The 19,288-nt window shown below is 38.0% G+C and overlaps 1 protein-coding gene across 2 annotated transcripts in view; it reads right to left on the bottom strand.

The window, feature by feature from the left end:
- Positions 1-532: 532 nt before the first annotated feature.
- The window catches only part of CTNND2 (catenin delta 2), a 492,311-nt gene continuing 473,555 nt past the window's right edge, over positions 533-19,288 (bottom strand). For both annotated transcript variants that reach the window (XM_054381916.1, XM_054381917.1), the window contains 4 exons: positions 16,196-16,322; positions 10,844-10,975; positions 3,673-3,746; positions 533-793 (listed from right to left, as the gene is read on the bottom strand). In XM_054381916.1, coding sequence (XP_054237891.1) covers positions 533-793; positions 3,673-3,746; positions 10,844-10,975; positions 16,196-16,322 — 594 coding nt within the window. The remainder of the gene's footprint in view (positions 794-3,672; positions 3,747-10,843; positions 10,976-16,195; positions 16,323-19,288) is intronic.

Below are 19,288 nucleotides of genomic sequence, written 5' to 3'. Positions count from 1 at the left end.
CTTGTTGTTTGTTTTTTTATCTGTAATGTACATCAAATACTTTACAACAATGCATTAACAAAAGGCAAGAAACATCTTGCTGTACAGAGGAAACCCCAAATGCAACTTGAAGCCTAGATTCACAATGAATGAGGATATTAAACGAAGTGTGAGAAGCTGTTCCCCATAAAGTATGTACGCTGTTCGGTTACTTGTGCTTAACTCTTGACCCACATCCACTGTCATGTTCTCCCTCCTCCCTTCAGCCACATTCAATATCCAGCATCAAGCTTTAGATTCTACAGGCCAACAGTAAAGTTGTCCCACGCTCTAAAATATATATATGTATATATATATTTCTTTCTAATTACTCCCAGGTTTATCTTTTGTATCTTTATCCTTCTAAAAAAAAAACTCTTAATTTTTTTCCATACTGGTTCTCTGTGCCTCCCTATGGAACAGGCTTTAACAAACTAAATTTGCAGGAAAAAAAAATGTCTTGTGGTATGCATGCACATGCACAGTTCCTGGAGCTTTTGTATCTGCCCGAGTCTCAAACCCAGGAGTCAGGAGAGGCTGGATAGTGGCTTGTTTCATAGTTAAGTTCACTATAGGGACGAGCAGCTGAATAGAAGTCAACATAGTTGCCAGTTGACTTTAGTCCCAGGTGCATGTTGTATTCGCTTGCAGGTGGACGATGATGCACTTGGTCCTCAAAGAAGGACTCATCATAGTTTCTCGTTGAATTCTGAAACGGCTGATATGGTTCATAATCTTTTCTGCTGGGCTCCTGTGGAACTGGCTGCGTTGAAACCTGGAAGACAGTAATACCCATAGCTTGCTAGATAGATGGAAACACATGCTAGAAATACAAAGCTGTGTGTTGTTTTAACATCTGATCAAGATACTGCTTGGTAGTGAATTAATTCCACAGCTTTTCCTTGCCATGATATTTCTTTATTTATTTAGTACTATTATTAAATACAGTCCTTACTTAATATTATTGTGGCTGAAGGTGCCAGTTTACTTCGAAAGTACTTCAAGAAGTGTAGCTGGCAGTTACTCTTGCAACTATAATCTGTGTGTAACTTTCTGACTGTTTTGCAGCTATATAATGCAAAGATTGGTGGCCAAGACACAGCCTTGAAGAATTTGAATGGAAACTGTATACACCCCAAAGATGCTAAACATTTTTTCAGCCACCTTTGCCACAAGTGAGATTTAGGGTGGTGCCATATCCTTAAGAATTCTTTATAATCTTCAGAGCACTGACATAAGAAAATTTCAAGTTAAGTGCTCTGAAGTGTGTTCTTCTGCTACTGTTGAGCAGCACCATCTTCTCACCACCTCCTCAACACTTCATGTGGGCAGTCTTGGGTTGTTGCTGTATTCCAGGAAGTTGCCCTGAAGCTGAAACATTTGTGATATACAGAAAATAAAAAGTCAAGATGTCCCCTAATCTAAGCTTGCCATGAATTTTTGGGGGTTTTTGTTTCTGTGATATTTTTGACACCCCTAGTGAGTCTATTTTTATAGTTGGAACTTAATTAAAATTTGAAATTCATAAACATATGCTAAGTATCTTAGTGGAACACTACTTTTCACTCTATGCCCCCTCTATAAATTTGGGCAGATATTGTATCTGCAAAATGATGTGGCCTTTCAGCCCTCAGATGGGAAAAATGGTGGTGAGATGTTGGCATCAGAAGACTTTACAGATCCTCTTGATTCTGCAAGAGTTAGTAATGCTTCTTCAATAAGAGAGGAATAGTTGCACTGCTGTGGCTCAGACTGATATTCTTTCAAAGTATGTCTGCATTGGACAGAATGCAAAAGGCTGCCTGCATCCACTGCCTTTAACAATACCACAAGTGATCTTACAAGACTAGGCCCAATATTAGAACTGCACAATAGAGCACAAGTACTCTAGCTCCTGTTTCTAGTACTAGTATCAAGGTGCACAGAACCTTCAGCCTCTTGTCTCATTTCAGGTATTTAATTTTGGACATGTGAAAAAAACTGTCTATGAAGCAACCTATTTGGATGCCAGAAGGTTAGAGATGGTCAATTTTTGTGTATAAAATAGAAGACTGAAGTAGTATTTCTGGGTTCTTTTCAGCTAAAATCATTCCTTCTGATATGTCAGCCACTGACCTGACATTTCACTAAGAAAGCAAGTGGGGAAAGGGTAGAAAATTTGTTATGATTCAATGAGGGAGGGTGTGTGTGTGTGTGCTTTTTTTTTTCCTTTTTACTCACACTCTCACCCTCCAAATCAAATTAGTTGCTCCATGACTGCACTTAGAGTGCATCTGCTGTTACAACACCTCCTACCTTTATTTTCTCTAAATACTGTACTAATTAACAGGGCTTAGTCTCTTTAAACGCAATAAAATCAGAAACATCTTTGAGCACTCACAAGGAAAGTGATGCACCACATGAAATACTGGCTAATTAAAACCCCCAAACAATAAAGAGAAATGAGGACATGGAATACCAGAAACTCTCTTCACCTTTAGTGAAATATCAGTCTCTTAAATTTCAGGTAATCTAGTAAAAAATTTCAGAGAAAAATATTTTTTATGCATTTTACTACATATTCACTTACCTGTCTGACACTAGTGATAACTTTTAGGGGTTTCCTTAAATGTTTTTGGCCTCATTTCTCTAGCTGAAAAATGCTGTAACTTTTGCATATTACATTGGGAAGTTGTTAAAAAGAAGTTGTGGTAATTAAGTAGCATTACTCTGTGGCTGCAGAAAAATGTCTGTTTCCTGGGGACTGAGAAAAAACTGCAGTGGAAATATTAGCCCTATGAATGCCATACTGCAAAAGCTCTTTGAGTGCATTAACTTGGCACCCATGCTGCCAATTACGTTTTTGTAATGCCCACTTTATCCACATGCACTCACTGCTTTCTGGTTTTTCAAACCAGAACATTTTACAAGACTCCCAAAGCTCCAGACTGAATGGCTTGGATATATGGGAAAGTGTCCTTGCTGATGAAGGCTAGTTTTTCACTTGCCCAAGCCCCAATGCATACATTCAAAAACAACCAAAAAGCACTGTTACAGATGTGCTGAATGGCAAATCAGAGGGTGTTAGCTACGTGTTAAGTACAGAGTGGATGCCTCTGCAAGAGATACACAGGGCTCTTTATCCAGGCCTGTTCAAGACTCGAGTTTTCATTAGGATGCCTTAGCATGTGGTCTATGTGGTGTCACCATTAGTGTTGAATTTTATGATGGCTATAATCAAGTAATGAGATATTGCCAGACTTCACCAAATTCACTGATATGGGACATCACAAGATACCAGAGCCAGCAGAAGTTCCCAGTATCTTGGTTTTTGTAGCCTGTGTGACACATATCCAGAACTTTAAAGGCATTTGGGTCCCAAGAATCTGTCATTATGAGTTTCAGGCATAAACACCTTAGATAATTTTTGTGCATATGCTGCCATAACCTGCTGGATATCTTTGAAACTTGGACTGAAAAGATCCATTAACATAAAGAACATAGCTTGTTTAAAGCCAGTGGAATTGCTAGCATTTGTGCTAGCATTTGTGCAAGCAACTCAGTCCCTCTAATCTAAATTTATCAATCTTTGTGATACCCTTCTTCATTTCCATGTAAGTTATTACACTGATCTTTTGCCATCTAGAACAGCAACATTTTAGTCTCTGTACTTACCTGGTTGTGTTTGATATCTTCAGCAGGTGCACCATATGAGTTCCTGTACAATGTTGAGATTCCAGTGTTCTGAGCTGGAGAGACAAAAAATGGAGGGAAGAAGCAGGCTTACCAAGAATACCGCTTTGGCCTCAAAGTGAATTCTTAAGGCTTCATTAAATACACTATACAATGCTGGTTTTCTACATACAAGAAATCCTTAAAAGCACCTGCAGACTTCTATTTTCTCTTCCTTCCACTAAACAGTTATCATCATGGCTTTGGTGGACATATGTGTACACAGTATACACTTATTAAAGGTAACAGGCACTTCGTCACATCATACCAACCCTGTGCATTTAACATAGAATCATGGAATGCACTGGGCTGGAAATTACCTCCAGAGGTCATCTAATCCAACCCCCTGCATATAAATCAACAAAATAATTTCATATACTGCTACCATTCAATAATATATTTCAGGTTATATATAGGATTTTGTATCACACATACACCAAACAGATAACAATTGTTAAATATTGAGATTAAGAAACATTTCAGTCCTTTCACTTTGTCTACTTGGATGAAGTGGATTATTTATTTTACAGTGCTTTTGCTATATAAATTAATGGAAAAAGTGATTAAATGCAAGTGAAAAATTATTTATGTAGAAAAGTGATATGTAGTTACACTGAAGAGGTCTGGCCAAGATAGTTTCAAATTCATGAACTGCAGTCACTTTCTTCTCAGATGTCCTACTACTAAAATGCATGGAGAAAAGTGAGTTAAGAGTTTGAAACGAGAAGCAGTTCTAAAAACAAGGATAACATTTTACAGTTTTGCAAGAATTTATTTCCCATCCTGCTCCCCAAAAACCACAGAAAAAGCTAAGGATTTCTCCTGAAAAGCTGACTTCACTAATCACTCTGATTTGACTATCTAGCTGAAGCTGAGTTTGCTGGTAGAACCAGAACAATTGTAGTTATTTCTCATATTTTACAGAATATGAGAGTAGTATTTTGTGTGGCTGCTGTGCACTCTTCTTACTAGGCATGCATTATTAATTTCCAGACATTATAACAACTGATTTGCTGCTGTCAGGAGAATTCCCATTACAAAAGCATGTGCCTGAAAATAAAAATTGAGTACTTGTGAATCAGAGTCAGCAGTGGAATTGAAACATTGCTCATGTGACTTCTCTCAGGTCACTGTGCACTAGTATATATAGGGAGGCACTAAGAAATGCTCTTAATACCTTCACAACTCAAAACCTTTGAGTGAAGACTGAGCATTGGAGCTGAAAGCTGGGCATGGGATCCATGCTAGTCCCGTCACTAAGACAACGACAGTTACTGAAGAAGTAATCATTATTTCTTCCTTTGTAACCTGACAGCATGGACCCCAGCATTTACAACTGCCTCTGTCTTCCCTTCCCCCTCCAGAGAAAGGAAATTGGCTGTAATACACTGATTTTGATCTTCACATCTGCCATGGGTTCCATGTGGAGGGCATAATTTTTGCCAGAGTTTGGTGCACTGCTCCATGTCGTTGCTTCACAGATCTCAGATGGTGTTCTTAAAGATCTCTAGTGTGTTATTGAAGCAGGATAAAGATAGGGCTTACATAGTGGGGTAATGAGCCCTCCTAACATCTGCAAAAATAGACTTCTAACTTCAAAGTCATTAATAGAGGTGGAAAAACTCTTTGTTTCTTGAATAGCTGGATGCATTTAGGAAGATGGTACATAGTCCTGTGCAGGAAATGGAGAAGAGCTCTGAAGGACTCTAAGGAGTGCAGCAGGATTCTTTCTTTGAAGGGGGGAAGAATATGAACTCCAGTATGCTGGTTGGTCATTTCCAGTGGTAGGTACTCTTAATTCTGCCTGCATGCTAATAGTCGGTGATGGACGTGCACAACAACAGCTTGAGTAGTTTGACATAGATGTCATAAATGGTTAGTACTGAGGGATCAGTCTTCAGAGGTTCTCGCCATTTAGGCTGCATTTTGCCACCTGAGTGATGTGTGAGACTTGACTGTTATTTCAGTGTTTTTTATATTCCACTACATCCTTGGCTTTAGTGTTTGAAAATCTCTCTCCTGATGACAGTCTTTGGTATTAGAGGAGTCCACATCAGCACTACTACTCATGGTGCATCTCATGAAGGCATGACTCTCAGTAGTATATCTGCCAAATCTATCCTTGACACCATCTTTTGCGTGCTGTTTTTCTGAGTTATTTGCTTGCCCCACAAAGTGATGGAAGAAGTTGGGTTGTTCAAAATCCTTTTTTCAGGATCTAAAGATACTCAGAGCTAGTGTTTCAGCTACCCATCTTGAGAAGAGCTACTTCTTGAAAAAAATGAAGGTGACATTCAATGAGTTAGACTCTCATGAAGAGAGGATGAACTTTTTGCAATCATTTTGTTTTCATGTATATAAATGGCAATATAAGGAGAGCTTAAGTTTCACACATACAAGTGTTTAGTCAGGCATGACTGAACATGTTCACTCCAGACAGGACAATACTGTTCACGGGTGTTCGATGTCTTGCATAAAAAAGTAGTGTAAGGTGCAACATCTGCCTTTTATGAACAATCTGAAGAAAAATAGCAAACTGGACACATGCTAATTTCTGTGTTGTTCCTACAGGCAACTGGAGAGACTTTAAGAGGGGTGATGACCTTCCAATCATTTTACAGGTATATAAAAAAGGCGTACAGTACAAATGTCCAGAAATAGTCCACATAATCCAAACAGGGGCATAGCTATACAATGCACTACTGTGACATTTGCACTGATGTGCTCAGCATTGTCACATGCCAGATTGAAGACTTATAGTCTCCCAGATCACATATTCTGTGATGGAAAATGGATAGTATCAGCTTATGAAAATAGCAGGAAGGTCTGCATTGTTGATTTCACTGCAGTGATGTGGATACAAATTAATGAGTTTAAAATGCAAAAACCCCTGTGTTCTTCTTTTATTAATGCAATAAAGGCTATGACACATCAAATGCTTGGAAATGAATGCCAAGAGTTCAAGACCAAGAAATCTTGGCTTAGTCTAGCTGAGCATCCAGGATAATTTTCTCTCTGAAGGAAGTACAAATCAAGCAAGGTAGCTGCTAGCAATGCAGCTGCTAGCAATGCATGCGGCCCCACTTCAGTACCTGCTTCTGGACACGCAGGCAACATCCCTGGGAAGTCCATTCCCACTCTGCTATGCTTCAGTGAGCAGCTGACTCTGCCTGTCCAAAAGCAGAGGGCAAATACAAAGAAGGGAGAGAATGAGCTATATGAGTGGACAGTTTTTCTGTGTTCAGTATCTGATTTTTGTTGTTAACACTGTCTATGTACCATCATAGTGAAATTATTAAACAGAAAAAGAGAGGTCAATGAAATAATTTTCTTTTTAAACACATGGCAAGATAAGGGAAAGGGGCACAAGGAGTAAGAGCCAGAGATTTTCCAGCAGCCACACTTCCTTACAAAGACATGAGAGTTGTAGCTGCAGATGAAATGATTTTAAAAGTGAAGAGTCTGCACATATATGCATCTATTTTATGTAGTATCTAAACATCAGTACGTCATAGTACTGTGAAGAGGTACTTTCTACTAGGCAAAATTGTGAATTAAAATGAGTACTATATCAACCTGCATTACTTTATGGTTGCTTGGTACTTTATAGAAAAATACTTTCCTTTCTTCCCACTGTTTAGTTTTCATGGTAATACTGGTTTAAAAAAACCCAAACATGTCCTTCCCCACAGCAGTTTTCTGCAAAGCTGACAACAGCTTTGGAAATTATGTCACTCAGTGACTTATATGACAAAGATATTACTGACCAAAGCCGTCCCCATATATCCCAAATGGTATAACATCCAGCTTTCATTTCCTGGAAGTACTTAATTCTGAACACATTTACAGATGCTTTGAAATAACAAGGTGATAACCTTTTGCCCTCAGAAACACAGACTGATAGTAAGAAGGAAAGCTCCACTGGACAGGCAGTCATCCTCATCTGGTACTGCACAACCTGCTTTTTCCACTATAAGCAACAGGACTCCATTTTTTAATATGTGTTTCAAGACAGTAAATGAAAATGCTTCTGTGCCTCACAAGTCTCAGCTACAAAGATCATTCATTTCCTGTCACTACCACTGCTACCTTCCTGCACAGTGAAAGATGAGGTAAAGGCATGAGAAAAGATTACAGGGTATTATGGTTTCTTAAAGCAATAAAAAGTTCAAGTAGCCTGAGCATCTGTAGTTATTGTAACAGATTACGGTCGTTGTTTGTGCCCTGAATGTGTGTGCAAGTAAGTTTAAATTACTGAAGTACAGATGATTGATTTTTGCAATCAAAAGAAAATAAATTAATCAGAAGGTATTTCTGCTGGTGCAAGAGAAGATGCAGGGTGCAGACTGTGACGCACATATTAGTTCAGTCAGGGAACTAACAAAGTGAAAGAAACTTTAGAGTAGAATCCCATGACAGTATACAGTTCTTCCCTGGAAAACACTATGGCATAAATAACATTATCCCATTTACTTGTAGTTCCTATTTTTGTCAAAAGGAACATTAAAGATTTTGTCTTAAAAATGTATTTTAGGTGGTAAGATTTTACTATTGGCTATTATTTTCTACAAAGAAGATGGATAGTAAATATACCTTTGAAGGGAAGAAGGCAATGAGAACTTTGATATTGTTTCTGTATTTTTTAGCTGTCCTGTGAAGGCAATATAAGTTATCATCTTCTGCCAAACTGTTTACTTCATAGATTCTCCATTTTCCCCAGAGGCCTCCTGACAACTTTTCACAATAGCAAGAAGTCAACATTTACTTCTAAAATCCATCAAAACCCCTTCATTTCAGTCCCAGCCAAGAGGTTATAAAATTTTTGAACTATAAACTGAGAAGAGCTTTGGAGAAGAGCATGGAGACAGTCATGTAGAACTGTGGCTTTATGTTCTGTATGAATCCAAAAGTCAAAGAAAGCTTTGTGTAATACATCAGCTTGGCACAAAATACAAGAACACCTCTAAATATGTATATGCCAGGTGGAATCTGGAAAAAAACCCACAACATTTTCTAAGTCCCATAGGCTCTGTGGCTGTATTAGCTGCAATGCACTGTTTGATGCAGAAAAAGAAATAAAGGCATTGCAATAAACTTGCCACATGAACTTGTACTAGACCACCCAAGTGAAGCCAAAATGTCTCACAGGCAAAATCACAAATATTGATTTTATGTTATTCTTTAATGAAGTATTTATTATTTAATGAGATACAAACATATGACACAAATTTCATGCTGAATGTTAACAAGCAAGACTCCTTCAAGTCATTTTCTTTTGTTCTTAAAATGGTGCTTAATTTGAGCTTAGACCAAACAAGCAGAGATCTGGTGATCTGAAAGAGACAGAAAGTGATTTGTTAATTCCATATTCATTTGTACAACAGTCATGTAAGACAAGTGTTATTACACTTTTCAGTTTAGATTTGTTTTTGATTTCTCTTGCTGAGCTTAGTAGCTGGAAAAATAGTTGATAGATGAGCATGGTGCTGAGAATTTCAAGTGTCCCTACTAAAAGCCTACTCAAAAGATAGTAAGAACAAAAAAGATAGAAGCAGATATTAAAAGAAAACACAAAGCAAAAATCAAAGCAGAACAAAAGTTGCCAGTAAAGTACAAACCTCACACCCCAGAAATTATATTGAAAGAGAAGGGAAACAAGGGAAGCAAAAATCAAAGCAGAACAAAAGTTGCTGGTGAAGTACAAACCTCACACTCCAGAAATTATATTGAAAGAGAATGGAAACAAGGGAAGCAGGAACGGGAGAAGAAAAACACAATGGTAGAAGACAAAATGAAAAGAGTTTGGAAAAAGGAAACCTCAATTATTTTAATGTGTGGAGAGAGACAAGACTATCTGCAAGGGAGGACAGATTCTCCACATGAACACTTTTGTTTTGGTGAACCTTCTGATATAGTCTGGTAGTCTAAATTTGGAGATATAGCTGGAACAAAATATTAATGTTTCTGCCTTTTCAGCCTGCTGTTCTTACTCCTGAGACTCCCCCTGCATGGATCCTTGACAAAGTTCTGAAGACAACCACCTTGTGCAGATACTGTGAAATTCTCAAATACGGGTAGATAAAATGCAGTACCTTGACTGATTCTGTCCGAGATCTTGTCATTCAGGACACTCCATATCTATGTGGTTTCCAAATGCTCTTGACTTCTTCTTCAGATTTTCACTTTCATGCTAATCAATGTTCCATATTGTATTTTCATACACATTCAAACGCTGACCTTTAGGTTTTGATTACACAAAAGCATATAACACAGTAGATACAGCATGAATATCATCATATCCTGAATACAATCTGAGCAAGACCTCTAGAGAGGGCATGGGAGATGGTCATATGCATTCAGGAAGTGCAGAGTGACTCCTGACTATGATGTTTTGCTTGCCCTGAGGTAGCACTTGGAGGACACCATGATGCATGGCCGTATATGAATGTAACTAAATGTTCAACAAAGGTTATATAAGCCTGTACAAAGGTGATGGAGACCAACAAGTATTTTTCAAGAGAATTAATCAAGAGGTGCAGTACTAGGCAAAGCACTCAAAATGTTATAATTAGTGAAATGCTAACAGGTCAATGATCTCACCACTGGAGAGAGGGCTTCAGTAAGAATTGTAATAAATGTCATAACATACACAGAGAAAATTGTTGCATTTAAGCCAGCCCAGCTGAGAAAGTAACACGGATAGACTTTACAAACAGCTATCAAATTTCCAAGGAATGATTGTTGTACAAAATAAGGTAACCAGTCCTAGAAAGCCATTCTCTGCAAAAGACAGATGTTAGGGATCACCTGTGCATGCTTAACCATTGTCATGCTTGCAGAAACAAAAAAGTTAATTCAAAGTGATTTACCAATTTCCTCTGAAATGAAAACAACTGTAAAATTTCTTCTGTGAAGAAATATGGTCTTCACAAGTAATTTTCATGTATTATTGTATTCATTAAGATCCAATATTTCCTCAGCTGTATTTATCAAGGTGGCTAAAGTTTTGAAATGAACCAAAGTATGTTGATTTTCTGGCAAACCAAGCCAAGCCTAGAAAATCAGCACTCTGTATCAGCCAATTTTTACATATCCTATTCCAGTTTAATCTCACCTGTCATGGTGTCTTTCCTAGAAGTGTGTTCTCCCTTATTTCCATGGTAAGTGGCATTTGTTCCAGTTGATTCATAGTCTGTTTTTCTTTCTTTTAGGCTGATCATTTCCCGAGGTGAGGCTGGGGCACTTGCTAGATCGCAAAAAATGGATTTATTATTTCTCACCACACATGACTGAATGTAGTGTTTAGAGTAAACATTTTAGCAAAATTTATACTTGCTAGCAACTCCAAATATAACCTTTCCTCTGAATGTTTTACTTTTTTTTCCCCACTTACTCGCAACGTTCCAGATGATCATTATGAAAAAAGTACAATATTTTCTTTTTCTTTCTAGCTTTTTAATTTCTTTAAACTTGTCAAAACTTTCTGGTTTAGGAACTTTTCTTTTTCTCAAAATGGTTAATTTATTACTGCTGAAAAGACCTTTAACTTTCAAGTGTGTGAAAAAACCTTTACAAAATGGTTTCTTCCCTGCTCTGTTGAAAATACAGAGATGGGAAGAAACCCAAGAATTTTTCATAGAATCACAGAATGCTAGTATTGGAAGTGACCTCAAAAGATCATCTAGTCCAACTCCCTGGCCAGAGCAGGATCACCTATAACAGATCATACTGGAATGCATCCAGGCAGGTTTTGAGTATCTCCTAAGAAGGAGACTCCACAACCCCCCTGGGCAGCCTGTTCCAGTGTTCCACCACCCTCACAGTGAAAAAATTTTCCTCATGTTTCCATGGAACTTCCTATGCCTCAACTTCTACCCATTGCCCCTTGTCCTGTCATTGGGCATCACTGAGAAGAGCTTGACTCCATCCTCTTGGCATTCACCCTTTACATACTTATAAACATTAATGAGGTCACCCCTTAGTCTCCTCCTCTCCAAACTAAATAGCTCCAGCTCCCTCAGTCTCTCCTCATAAGGAAGATGTTCCACCCCCTTCATCATTTTTGTGGCTCTGTGCTGGACTCTTTCAAGCAGTTCCCTGTCCTTCTTGAACTGAGGGGTCCAGAACTGAACACAATATTCCAGATGCAGCCTCACCAGGGCAGAGTAGAGTGGGAGGAGAACCTCTCTCAACCTACTAACCACAGCCCTTCTAATACACCCCAGAATGGCATTGGCCTTCTTGGCCACAAGAGCACATTGTTGGCTCATGGTCAACCTTCCAGCCACTAGGACCCCCAGGTCCTTTTCCCCTTAACTGCTCTCCAACAGATCAGTCCCCAACCCATACTGATACATGGGGTTGTTCTTTCCCAGATGCAAGACTCTACACTTGCCCTTGTTGAATTTCATTAAATTTCTCCCTGCCCAGCTCTCCAGCCTGTCTAAGTCTCACTGGATCACAGCACAGCCCTCGGGTGTGTCAGACACTCCATCCAGTTTTGTGTCATCAGCAAACTTGCTCACAGTGCACTCTGTGCCCTTATCCAGGTTATTAATGAATATATTGAACAGTACTGGTCCCAGTACTGACTCCTGAGGGACTCCACTAGATACAGGCCTCCAATTAGACTCTGTCCCATTGACCACAACTCTCTGACTTCTGTCCTTCAACCAGTTTTCAATCCACCTCACTTCCTGATCATCCAGACCACACTTCCTCAGTTTAGCTGCAAGGATGCTGTGGGAGACAGTATCAAATGCTTTACTGAAATCAAGATAAACCACATGCAATGCTCCACCATCATCTATCCACCTGGTTATGTCCTCATAAATGGCTATCAGGTTGGTCAAACATGACTTCCCCTTGGTGAAACCATGTTGACTGCTCCTAAGGACCCTCTTGTCCTTGATATCTCTAAGGACTGCACTGAGGATAAGTTGTTCCATTACCTTTGCGGGGATGTAGGTGAGGTTGACATAGCAAAAAATATCTAACATTTAAAGGTAACTCAAATAATTTTTCTGTCTTTATGCATCTATGTATGAACAATTCCATTAAAACCACAACCGCTACTGGGTTTGTACTTGATTCTCACACAATGGAAAATGTGAAGGTGATCAGTGGGACAGATCACAAAGACTTAGAGCTTGTGATGCGAAAGAAAGAGAAAAGCAGGGGAGAAAAATTAGGTAAATAAGTAAACTGACTTCTGTATGTTTAGGTGTCAGTAGATATAATGCACTTTCCCTGTTGGGGAGGGCTGGGTAAAGAGTACAGAATGAAAGGCCGAGCACCCCAGAGCCTCATGAAGGTACAGTGGTCTAAAGATAACTAATACTGGTGCTTACTTCCACACTCTTCCCTTCCTTCATCCAGAAATTTGACTTCTAAAAAGAACCTCAAAAGCAATAACAATATCCTTGATTAAAAAGAAGGGAAAAAAGAATGAAAAAAAAAAAATCACAGAATCATAGAATGTTAGGAATTGGAAGAGTCCTCCAGAGATCATCCAGTCCAACACTGCTGCCAAAGCAGGATGACCTAGAGCAGGCCACACAGGAAGGCATACACAAAAGACAAACACATTTGTGAAGCTTGATTGAGAGTTATAGTTTTCAGAATCTATAAACTATATTTCCTTTTTTTTTTTTTTTTTTTTGGCTAAAGTGTAGGGAAGCACAAGTGAAGGTGAATTCTGGTTAGATTGGTTCTGCTGGCCCTGGCCTCTGAATTTACAGAGCAAATGCAAGACAGATGGGTTTCTTTATTAAGCTATTAGAACTAGGGGTCACTTTTAAATTGCTTGCCAATAGTGATGTAATGAGTCTAAAGCTGAGAATTCAGCAGATACAAAGAAACATGACATTAAATTACCAAATCAGCTAAGGGCAACTTGAGTCTACTAGGAAACAAGGCAGAAAGAAAACCTCCACAAAGTCACTAACGCAGGGATGTAGTTTGTTTCACACAGACAGGTAATGCTTTTAATCACACTGGTGTTTTGAATAAAATTGACTGATAAAGACAAAACCAACTCTGTTTCCTGTGGGAATTCTCTCTCTCTTCCCAAGTAAGAAAAACTGTTTTCCAACAAGTGTTAAAATCCAGAAGTGTTCTCTTTCAGAGTTTTTAGTGGAAGTAGATATAAAATCATTGCTTGACATTAGATTGAAAAGTGGTATGATAGTGTAGTTTTATGCTCTTAAATGACACAGAAGACAGAACGCTCTACACAAGTTGAAGCACCTGAATAACAAGTCCTAGTGATGGATGGAATGTTTTGAGTTCATTTACTTCAATTCTTTACTCCAAGGTAGGATCCAGTATACAAAACTAATTCTTGACAGACTTTCATCTGCAACTGAAGATCTCTAGTGACAGAGACCACATAACTGCTCCAAACAGTCTGTTCCAGTTTCCCTACTGTTAGGAAATGTTCCCTGATGTCTAGTCTGATTCCTTGCTGCTCATTACCTCCATTTGTCTACTGTGAAAGTAAAGAAAGTTCATGATGTTCCTCTTCACAGCTGGCTGTTAGGTGGTGGAATACTCTTCCACTAACTCCATTTCAGGTCTCTCTTATTTGAGTTAAATGATTACAGTTCATTCACTGTGTCCTCATATCCTAGTTTCTCCATCTCTCAGGTCTTGTGTGCAATTGACAATAATCCCTGAATACTTTCTAAAGAACTTTAGTCTAGCCAGATATTCTCCTTATAATTTATTTGTAAAGGATTGAGTTTTTTTTTCCCTGTTCCATGGTATCTCAAATTTCTCAGAATTAATTCCAATAATGCCCTTCAAAGTATGTGATCTTCTGCCAGGTAATAGATATCCTTTGTATATTATCTGGGTTGTAAAAGAAACTACTGAAGAGTACTAGGCTGAAGGCAAACCTCCAAGCAAATCATTCTTCCATTTTGGAAATGGTTTTCAGTCAGTTTTATATTTACCACATGAGATATGTTCAGGACTGTTTGCTAGCTGGTCCTAACTTGTCTACGAAAATCTTCTGTGCAAGAATCTTATTGATTACAGCAGATTTAATTTATTGACTATTCTTTCCACAAAGCACCTTAACTATGTTCTAGCAATAGATCAGGTGGATTTTGTAAGAACAAATTGTACTGAACCAATGTTCAATCTGATATGGATACTTCTAGTTAGACAATGTGTTATATTACTCCTAGAGTTAAACAGAATCTTATGTTCCTGTTATCACTGTGGTGCTCAGGATGTAATTATTTGTTCCAGCAATTTTCTAGAATGAAGTTGAGCTGACAGGTCTGTAATTACATGGGTCTCTTTCTTTCAGAAACAGCCACTATATTTGTCCTTTTGCAGTCTTATGATAACTAATGATGCCAGAAAATGTAATCCAAAATTTCTTTAAGTATGTTCTCTAAGCAACAGAGTAGCAGAAATGAGGAGACAGTTCTGGCAAGTGACAGAACTAAGATCTCAGGGCCAAACATTTCAAGTGTCCTGCATTTACAGTAAAAATTAGACTTTGGAGAAGTGAAAAAGGGACAAGAGCCCTTTACAAACTTGTGTAATGACAGATTTTGAAAACTGAATAGCAGCTCACTGTACTGGCTACATTTTCAATTTTTCTCAGTGGCTGTTCTGCAGCACTAAGATCAAGCTTCTAGATAATCAACAAAAAAAGCATTCTTAAAACAAAACTGTGGAACAATGCTGATGGCAATAATCAGTTTGGGCAATTTTAATCCTAAACTCTTGGTATAGCTATGGAGTAACAGCATTTGACAGAACAAGTAGTAAAAAGCACATCTGAAAGGTTGACTGTTTTACTCTCTCTACCTTAGATTTTCCCTGGGAACGTTTTTTTTTTTTCAACCATGGTATGTTCCACCAAAGAATAACAAGAGGGGAAAACACCCATATTTCTGAATTGAAAAAGTAATTAACACTGCAGCATAAGTTGAGATACTTAGATGAATCAATGGTATTGATCATACAGAATTAATGATAGTTGGGGTAAATATGCCATCAACCTTATGTGAAGACCTACAGTCAAACTTCTGTTAAATTTACACATGCACGTATACACACATTTATACAAATATAATAGAAGAATAAAAGCTGACAAAAAAACTTCTGCTAAATGTGTGGTGTGGTCATATGCAGTAGTTTTCATGTGCTACTAATGGACACCACTGTCCTGCGATCTAGAAAGGTAGTATGAATGGGGCAAGGACTGCATGAGAATTCATAACACAAAGTTACAGAACATTCTTTCTGCTGTAAGACTTTAAAAGGAGGTGTTAATAATAAAAAAAATTCCTATTTTGAACTGATAAATTAGGTATGATTAAAGAACATATTTATGCCCATCCTCCATTGTTAGCAAGAAATCTGGATGCCAGTGACATCGCTTCAAGAAGGAAAATGACAGTGATGCATGACCTGTCTTTCCTTCAGTCTGAAGGCCTGGCCTTACCTGAGCGGTTGTTAGGAGACATGCGCACAGGAGAGATGGAAGGCGTGCGTGATGAGGAGTATGGTCTTTGCCGATCCCTTTCTATTGTTGAAGATGAGGCTACAAAGTGATATTGTGACCATCCATCCTGCAACATCAAGCAGTGTGACAGCAGTCAGTGAAAACATTATACACTTCTGCGTTTTAAGTACAGAATATCTTCCTCTACTGTTTTCACCATTTTTTCCCAAGTAGGCTATCTTTTTCCTGCCACTGGGTGGCAAATATTCTTAGCAGTGCAGGATATGATGCGATGACTGTGTTGACACACCAGGAGCAAAATTAAAATGCAGAAAGTTCTATAAAACAACAGATTTAAGAAAGACCTAAATCACGAAAACATTGAACAGCTTTTAGTCTTCAGTTCTGTCTTTTTCCATGCCCCTGTTTTCACACTGCACATGGTATTCTGGCTATGAAAATATCCCAGATCCTATGACTGCATGCTTTCACTGTGAAAAATCAGTTTTTGCTTTTAGTAATTTCAACCTTCTAGGACATTTTGGAGTAAGTAGATGGGGTGGCACTAGGAGTATCAAAATTACTGCAATTATTTAGGTATCTATAATCCAGTTATATTAACTGCTGATTTGTTTACATGTGAGGAAAGAAGAATCAATGTATTTTCCTTGCCACAATTATCTCCAAGACGTACAGAAAGAAATTACATTATTTCTCTTAAAAAATGTGGTAATGTGGATGAATTTAAAAAAACCCAAACAAACTAAACCATGAAGTAATACAAATATAAGAAATAGCTAGGTCAGGAATAAAAAGGGACGGTGTAAATAATTTATATTTTGTTCTTGTACCATAGTATAATGCAAGAATCCAAAATAATATCATTTATATTTATAAATTAATATTTAAAATAGCATGAAAATATTGTGAGAGGACAAACTGACTATTGCTAGTGCTCCTATTAAATTATTGATAGATTTTATCTGTCAACGAAGAGTTTTCCCAGGCTTTCACTGAAGGCACGAGCCTTTTTAAAAACTCCTACTTTCTGTTGTGCTCAATGAAAATTGAGTCAAGCATGTAGCTTGGTGCTAAAGAAAATTTTTTCAATGAAATGCAGAATGTAATGAAAGACAGAAACACAATACAATATTATAAAAAAAAAAAAGCTGGAATTTTCCTCTTGCTTACAGGAAAATAATTCTCTGTTGGGTTATTAATGAATATTCCTACCCACTACCTCAAGCTACTCCAGACATCCAACCCTGCATCCCACCCCTTCCCATCCTCTGCCTTTGCCCACAGAATTGCTTGAAAACTGGTTTGAAAAATCCCTTTCAACCAAACCTTTAGGAAAGAGAAATCACCAAGAATGTGAAGCAGCAGGAGGAAAGTATATAGTCATACCTGATGTAAAGGGAACTGTTACAAGTAAATTAGGACAGACAGACGTGACACCTATCTATGGACTCTGAATGTCAGTATGGAGTACAGTGCTATGGAGTACACAACATATTTCTATATGTTACACAACATATTTCTATAAACTTACACAACATATTTCTATAAACTTGTAATCTCAATCATCATTTCAATGGAGAGAAAAAAAAAAGGAAGAGTGAAGTCTGGGACTTCATAACTTTCCTAGAGTCTATAGTGAGCATTTGTCCACAGAGCTCCCTCATGTTTGGGACACTTGGCCTCGTATTTCATAACAATTATAAGAAAATATAAGGGGGGAAAAAATTAATAAACAATAAAATTTGCTACTAATTTCCAAGTTTGTGAGCCTGATCAGCTCAATGAAATAAGCCATCTACCTTTAGCTCTCTTCTGCTACAAGGAACAAGCTTCTTTCCTTGGAAAGGTAAACAGTTTGTAACAAATTTATTAAAACTATCCCCATCAAGAAGTCCAAAAGCTATTAGTGTTAAATATTGAAACTAATGTTTAAGAGCCTGAGGGGAGTATTTTCAATTTAATGCTGAGATAAATACCACCTGATGTGATGGCTGCTCTCATTAGTTTGTTTCAGCTCTAGTGCCTGTAATGAAATTTAATTAAATTGATTTGGGTACTTAAAGGTACAGTATATATCAGTATACTCCTGCAGAGGAAAAAGGTAACTCAAAAGAAGAAACTGTGAGACTGCATTTCAGAACCCAATTTACCAGCCACAAATGTGATCTAGGAGAGGAAAAGTAAGACGCCAAAAAACCCCCAACAAATTGGAAAGAAATTCAATGCAATCCTGTTACAGAATGAATGCATTTGTTAGCTGGCAGCAATTAATAATAGGTGGCGACTGCACACTACAGGAGGGCACAGAACAGAGTACAGGAATATCATTACATGTCCTTTTTGGCTCTTCCAAGTTATTTTCTACTGGGTGTTTCCCTGTATTTTGACTATAATGAATATATGTATTCCCCCTCAACTATACTCCTAAAGTCCAAACACTACAAGTTGATTGTCAGTGGCATAATTCTCACAATACATTCTGGGAAAACTGCAGGGATTAGATTTACAGGTGGGGGCTCCATAACCACTGTAGAAAGCAAAAGTGATATTGGAGTCTCTCTGATCACCTTTTACTGGGCATAAGAAGTGAATAAGTCCTTTATCTCTGTGATCAACTTGAATATAAATATTTTTCTTGGGCCTCAAAGGAAAGAATTGTTTTGTCAGGGTGACTAAACTTACTGTGCCAAGTATCTTATGAAAATATAATTTGAGTTTTCCACATTATTCTTTTTGTGTTTAAAAGTAGTAGAGTCCTTGACTTGAGAAAATGACTTGTGGAGGTTGGTGATATCACACATACCATTTTCTCACTAATATCATTATGAGAACTGAATTAAATTAAGACCTTACAGAAACTGACACCATGCTGACACAATGGGGAGCAGGAGCTCCTGACTAAAGAATTCACAGTTTGCAGAGGAAAGAGAGAGGACCAGATACAATGTGGTGGCCAAAGAATGGGTGGTGGAATTGGGGATGGAGTGCCAACACCACCAGCCTCACTGCAGTGCCCAGCCTGAATGATCTTGTAGCATCCACTCAGAAAGAAACCTCACATCAGCTCACATG

The sequence above is a fragment of the Indicator indicator genome, chromosome 6 (assembly GCF_027791375.1).
Source record: "Indicator indicator isolate 239-I01 chromosome 6, UM_Iind_1.1, whole genome shotgun sequence".
Taxonomy (NCBI): domain Eukaryota; kingdom Metazoa; phylum Chordata; class Aves; order Piciformes; family Indicatoridae; genus Indicator; species Indicator indicator.
The sequence above is the reverse complement of the archived record's forward strand: the minus strand, read 5'-3'. Positions and strand labels throughout refer to the sequence as shown.